This window comes from Dipteris shenzhenensis, chromosome 26 (genome assembly GCF_047967505.1).
Source record: "Dipteris shenzhenensis isolate YYH24624 ecotype China chromosome 26, Dip_SZ_1.0, whole genome shotgun sequence".
NCBI classification, from domain to species: domain Eukaryota; kingdom Viridiplantae; phylum Streptophyta; class Polypodiopsida; order Gleicheniales; family Dipteridaceae; genus Dipteris; species Dipteris shenzhenensis.
Window position 1 is genome coordinate 39,426,505 of NC_141621.1, and position 6,843 is coordinate 39,433,347.

At 42.6% G+C, this 6,843-nt stretch overlaps 1 protein-coding gene across 1 annotated transcript; it reads right to left on the reverse strand.

Moving 5' to 3' along the window:
- Positions 1-200: 200 nt before the first annotated feature.
- LOC147885053 (pentatricopeptide repeat-containing protein At5g39350-like) lies at positions 201-2,711 on the reverse strand. The gene has a single exon (XM_087397257.1). It carries the CDS (start codon positions 2,709-2,711, stop codon positions 201-203), a length of 2,511 nt encoding a protein of 836 aa, XP_087253383.1.
- Between the last annotated feature and the right edge of the window lie 4,132 nt (positions 2,712-6,843).

Here is a 6,843-nt window from a genome sequence, read left to right on the forward strand (position 1 = left end):
CTGGAGCTGTGTTAATCCATTCCCAAGTAATGACCGGCACATTGCTCCAATGAGCTTTTTCCCATGCCGTTAAAGACATGGCCTGCATCCTTCATTTGCATGATAACCTTCCCACCTTCACATGCACCTCATCCTTTGAAAGTGCTGAATAGATAATAAATTTTCATGCAATTAGCAGTCAAGTGATCCCTCACAAACATTTACTCTACGTGACCCCTTACCACAGTTTCTCCCCTGCCAATGGCAGCATATATTCTCGACAGCATTTTATGTGCAGAAACATGTTCTGGATCCAATTCAAAAATACACCTGGCCGCACGTTCTGCACGCTCCACATCAACTTGGTGCCTGCAGGCACCTAGCAATGCCAAAAAGCATACAGCTGTAGGTCCAGATGGCATGCCATGGATGAAGGCTTCAGCCTCATCCAGTCGACCTGCCCTGCCAAGAATATCAATCATGCAGACATAATGATCTACAAGAGGTGAGACCCCATAAGCATGCATCATGGAAGAAAACCAATGATGACCCTCCTGAACCAATCCACCATGGCTGCATGCAGTAAGGATACCAATGAATGTGACTTTGTCGGGTATTGCACCTTCATACTGCATATCATAGAACAGTTGGAAGGCCTCATTGCCACGCCCATGCTGAGCATAGACCCCAATAATTGCGGTCCAGGCGACCACATCTTGTTGGGTTAATCTGTCGAACACCCATCTTGCATCCTCCGTGTTGCCGCATTTACCATACATGTTCACAAGAGCTGTTCCCAAAATAGCATCCAGGTGACACCCAGCCTCCATTATAAACCTGTGAATATGCTCACCTTTAGCTAGTGAACCACAGCTGGCACACGCATCAAGAATGCAGCTGAAGCTTACTTTGTCTGGCTTCAACCCTTCCATCTGCATTTGATCAAAGAGTTGGAAGGCATCGTGATCTTGGCCATGCTTGGCACATACCGCAAACATATTATTCCATGTGATGAGATGCTTCTTTGGAATCATGTCAAACATCGTCTGCGCATCCTCAAGGTTGCCATGTTTGCCATACATATTGACAAGTGCAGTCCCTACGACAACATCCAACTCCAATCTGCTTTTGGCAATGCGACTGTGCAGCCTCTTACCTTCAAGAACTGCAGCACAGCTGGAACACAGATCAAAGATGCACACAAAAGTGATATGGTTGGGAGCAACTCCTTCATGCTGCATTTGATGTATAAGTCCAAGTGCCTCTTCTCCCTTCCGATGCTGGGTGTATACTGTGATCATTATATTCCAGGAAACTACATCTCGCTGAATCCTTTTGTCAAATATCATTTGTGCTTTCTTCACACTACCACACTTGCCATACATGTTCACAAGAGCATTTCCCACAACATCATCTCCCTCAACTCCACTATCCAAAATGAGACTATGAATCCGCTCTCCCTCAGCTAGCACAGCATGACTGGCACATGCATCAAGTAAGCTGACAAAGGTGACCTTGTCTGGCTTCACTTTTTCAAGCTGCATTTGGTCAAAAAGTCGGATGGCTTCCTTACCCCGATCATTCTGGGCATAAACTGAAATGATTGTGTTCCAGGAAACAATGTTCCGTTCAGACATTTGGTCAAATATTACTCGTGCAGCCATCAAGCTGCCACATTTGCCATACATATTGACAAGAGCAGTCCCCAAAATAACATCAAGCTCAACTCCACTGTTAATAATATCAGCATGCAATATCCTGCCTTCGACCAAGAGTGTACAGCTGGCACAAGCATCAAGAATGCAGACAAATGTCACCTTGTCAGGTTTAAACCCTTCCATGTGCATTTTGTGTGACAGTTGCATGGCTTCCTTGCCCCTGTCATGTTGTGCATATATTGCAATCATGGCCGTCCATGATACCACATCCCGTCGGGGCATTCTGTCAAACGTCCCCTGTGCATCTTCCAGGCTGCCGCATTTGCCATACATGTTGATAAGGGCTGTCCCCACAAAAACATCCGGCTCAAAACCGTTGGCCGTAATAAGTTCATGGATCCGCCTGCCTGCTGCTAGATCTGCCAAGCTGGCACATGCAGAAAGAAGGTTGACAAATGTGACCTTGCTAGGCAATGCTCTTTCCCGCTGCATTTGATCAAAGAGTTGAAGAGCCTTCCGGCTTAGCCGTTGTCGAATACATGCTCTTACAATGAAATTCCACAAGAGCGCATTTCGCTGATGCATCTTTGAAAACAATGCCAATGCATCTTCCAAGTCTCCACAGTGACCATACATCTGGACAAGAAGACCAATTAAGGATGTGTTTTGTTCAAGTCCGAGTTTGATGATGCGGTCGTGAGTGCGCCTACCGTCCGAGATGGCATTCTCATTTCCACACCACAGCAACAGAGAAGTATAGGAAGAAAAATCGGCCGGGGTACCAGGAGGCGTCAGCTTTTCCATCCATGAATCGACGGGAGAAGGCTTAGGCGTCGGTTTTCCCGTGAAATGCAAGTTGGGTTCCTGCTGCGAGTGCAAGAGGAGCCTTTCCACATTGGCCCAGGTCCAGATGGTCGAGTGGCAAGATCGGTGGAGGGGAGGCCTTCCACGGTCGCCCAGGTGGAGATGGGCAATAGCCGATTGGCATATTTCAAGAGTGGAGACGTTAAAGGAGAGGCAGGGGATAGTGTTGTAAGTGTGGGAAGGAAACAAAACTGGTCGATGAGGCAGCATGAAGGCCCTGAGGTTGGCGATGGGTGGCGATGTAGAGACATGGCAGAAGCACATGCAACGGCAGAGCTTGGAGCAGACACCCACGTCCACACGTCCAGAGGAACCTGCTTGGGTGCATAAAAATCCAGTTCCTCCGAGAAGCGTTGGGAAGGATCCTGCGAGTAGCGTTGGGAAGGATCATGCCAGTGTTATGGGTGTTTACAGATTGAAAGGTTCATGGCAGGCAGCCATCACACCAAACGCCCAGGTTGCAAATCTTCCTTCCTACCTTGATGCCACCACTTCCTGCCTCGAGAGAGCCCTTCCAAGTTCCACCAGCATCACCCTTGGCTTCTCAACCATGGGCAGTGGATGTACATTAAACCAACCAACCTTAAGGTCCCTCCAGCAATGCCAAGCTGCCCCCCAGCCCATTACATAATACGCACTCAAAAAACACACTAGGCCTAATGTGCAAATCAATCTTGGCTTGAGCGGAGACCTTTAAAGATGCACTCACCCACGCACGCACACACTCACAAACAAACTTCACTAGCTATGAATTGCAAATTGACCCACGGTCGATTTACAAAATCCAAGCATTGAGAGACCTCTCCCCCCTTTTAAATCAAAGCAGGTTATAGTAAGCATTGAGAGACCTCTCCCCCTATGCACAACAGAGAGACAGAGAGAGAGAGAGAGAGCATGCTTTTATTAATAGCTTTCTTGCTTCGCACCCTGCAGCTCCGCCTGGGAGAGAGACGAAGCCTGCGAAGGAGCAAGCTTCCCCGGCAGGTTCGAGTTCTACAACAAAAAACAATCCTGATTCGTCATGTTCTCTTCTATGCTTCACTCCCAGCATAGCTAATGACGATAAAAAAAACCATTATACTAAAGTTTTTCTACTAAGGGACGGATTGAAGGTAGCAAAAGGGACAACTGTTTCAATTAATCTAAATGGGTTCTTGTCACTTTCAAATCGAGTGGTATCACTTTCTATTGATGTTCGCCATACAACTTTTGATGTTGAGCTTTTGTACCTAACATCAGTGCATCCCATGTCAAAGAGGCACTTGGTAGTATTGTGCATTGGCACTCTAATGCAATAAAAGGCAACCTCAGGCACTAGCAAACATATACCAAACGTTGTACTTAAGAAGGTCACACAACCTTCAAGTTCGTGGGCATATACAGACTCCCATTATGTACAAACTATTTCTTATCACATCAGTTTAAGAATATATATGAGGACAAGGACATGCTAGAGAAAGGGCATATGCAATGTAGAAACAACTAGGTGGGGGAAAAAGTATTCTTATGGTCACAAAATTTGGAAACAAAGTTAGGGGAGGGCCAAATACTTCTTGTGCATCCATGTGGAGCAATTGATTCTAATGAGTTAGGGGATGGTCACTTTGGGATACCCACTTCTTAAGTATTTATGCCGAATGGTACCATTAATTAGTCTATGGAGGATGCTCTTCATGTGAAGTTGGTGAAATGGCCAATTAAACGACTTACATTTGAGGATGGGAGTAGGTTATTGCTAAGAGATCCTTCTAAAAGTGAGGTAGCAACAATTTATTGCAATGAACTAGCCCAAAATCAAATTACTATGTTTGAGGATGGGCTGTCTATTGTTGATGATCATGCCTCCCTTGGTTAGAAGTCATATTGCTCCTGCCACTTATCGATGATGCCTATTCACATGAGAGTCTATGCCTTATCTCTTTGGGCATTGCCTGAAGTCTCGTGATTCCTTACTCTTAGTATGGGACATTGATTATCCTACCGTCTTGTCATATAATGATGTCTTTTGATGTTTGTACTTCTTAGTCCCTTTCTTTGGGACTATTTTTTGTAATATATTGACCAATGGATTTTACCCAAAAAGAGTGTGTGTGTGTGTGTGTGTGTGTGTGTGTGTACATGTGTGTGTGTATAGCCGTACAACTTCTTGTTTTCAGTCATACAACCTCCTATTTTCATTAGTACACCCTCTCGTTTTCAGTCATATAGCGCTGTCAGCCCCCGTTTTCAGTTTCACTTACCTCCGTACAACCTTTGCGTAGCTGTCGTACTACACCATACATATAGTGCGTACAAATCGCGTACAGCTCCGTACAGTCCCTATTGGGCATCCTTCCTCGTCATTTGTGCATATTTCGTATGATGTTTATTTACCCATATGACTGTTAGAAATTTGTCAGCCTTCCGTACGTCTGTCAGCTCTTCGTATGTATGTCAGATTCACATGCTGCCTGCTGTCAGACTTCCATACTATTGTTCCTTTTCATACTATGTTCCGACTCTGTGCGCAGGAGGCCTTTCTGCTGTTAGTTTCCTCTGTATTGGGTGCTAGCCTCTGTACAAAGGTTTCCATATAGTTTTTGCCGCCGTACAGCCTAATAGGCATTTTGCATTGTTCTCTTTTTTGTCATTTGTACATACGTTTCTTCTACTTTTTCCTTGGTCCTATAGGATTTTGTGAAATTTTCTTTATCATCCTGCTTTCTACTTATATAGCCTTTTAGGTTTATAGACTTTATTGCTCCCGTTAGAGATCATAAAATGGCTGATTATGCCTTTGAGAAAACCTTCCACTAAGATAGGCATGAAAAGCAAAAGCAGTCTGAGGGTCAGAATGACCCTGTTCACAACTCTTTGGAAGGAGGATTACCAAAAGCAAGCGGCCCCAAATAAGCAAGCAAGATTAAATAGGCTTCGAGCAAGCGAGCCCCTCATCCAGTATCTTATTCCTCTCAATATCATTGGAACAATTGATGTGATTATAAGCAAATCAAACATATTCCAACAATGAAGTCATGCTTGAAACTCAAAGTTAACTTCTCTTTCATCCTCATACTATCACATTTGGTTCATTGTGGAGAGGTAGAGCCACAACAATTCATAAAATTTGCGATAAAAAAAGCTAACACTACTCAAATTGAACATCCACACATCAAGATAATGACAGATCACAAGGTAGAATATATGATTGAAAATATGTAAACATGATCATGTGCTACATATGCATATCATGTCTTCCATGCTTGTAGAGGATCGTGTCCATACATTTGATCCAAAAACATGGAAGCAAAACCAACTATGTCAAAAGAAAAAAATCACATTTTCATCATAAGGATTAATTTTGCTTAGTGAAAATACCTATGTAATCTGGAAAATATCATGCTTTGAAAAACTTAGGGAGCCAAAAAAGGATTTTATCCTTCCATACTTCTATTATGACCAATGTCTGAATGATAGTTGTATCAGAACTAGAAATGAATGCATCTTAACGACTCTGTTGATTGCTCATCCAATATCATGTAGACTCTTATGTTAAACTCAATACATGACCACATACTCAAGCATAAGAGGAGCACGATTCAAGTGAAATAATTGGCAAAGACACTCTGTAACTAGTATCCTGCTGCATCTAACGAAAAACATGCACTAGGCATTAACAAGCTTCTATTTCCACCCCTATTAGCAAACTCGTATCCTGTAGTATGAAAAACTTTAAGGAAAAAATTGCACTTAATGCATCAATTAAGCCAGTGACCACTCATTAGGCACAATCGAACAATCATCAAGGAAAGTCTAGTCAAGCAAGTTGAAGCAAAAAACCAAATATCTATTCAGATCTATGCCATGGTGTATCTACCAACCATGAGTAGCAAAAGAACCTGTGGAAAAAGGAAACTAGGGAGTACGCCACTCTACCATGATCACTTCCATGTTATAAATAAGGGAATACATAGTCATTTTAGGGTGCTTTAGGGTTTGTTCCCAACCATTAAAAATGGATCCAATGCTATCTATTTGTGTTCATGAAATCTTTATGAACATTATCATGTTCGATATAAGGATAGGAGCCAACTCAATGGGTAGTCTTAAACAAATATAAATACTATTCGAATTTTAACCTTATGCAAAAGCTTTTTTTTTAACAGAGTAAAACTTGAATATATATATAGATGGGAATCAGTTCACCATTGTAAGTATGTATTTAGTAATTAAGTTGAAAATATTACCTTAAACAATGGTAATAGCTCAATCAACATAGTACCCATATTATATATCCAAAATTGACAAGATCTCATTCATACCATTAGAATGTTTTCATCACTTGTCATAAGTACTAACCTCA

Coding starts and splice junctions, on each gene's coding strand:
- LOC147885053 (XM_087397257.1), bottom strand. CDS start 2,711: ATGCTGCCTCATCGACCAGTTTTGTTTCCTTCCCACACTTACAACACT.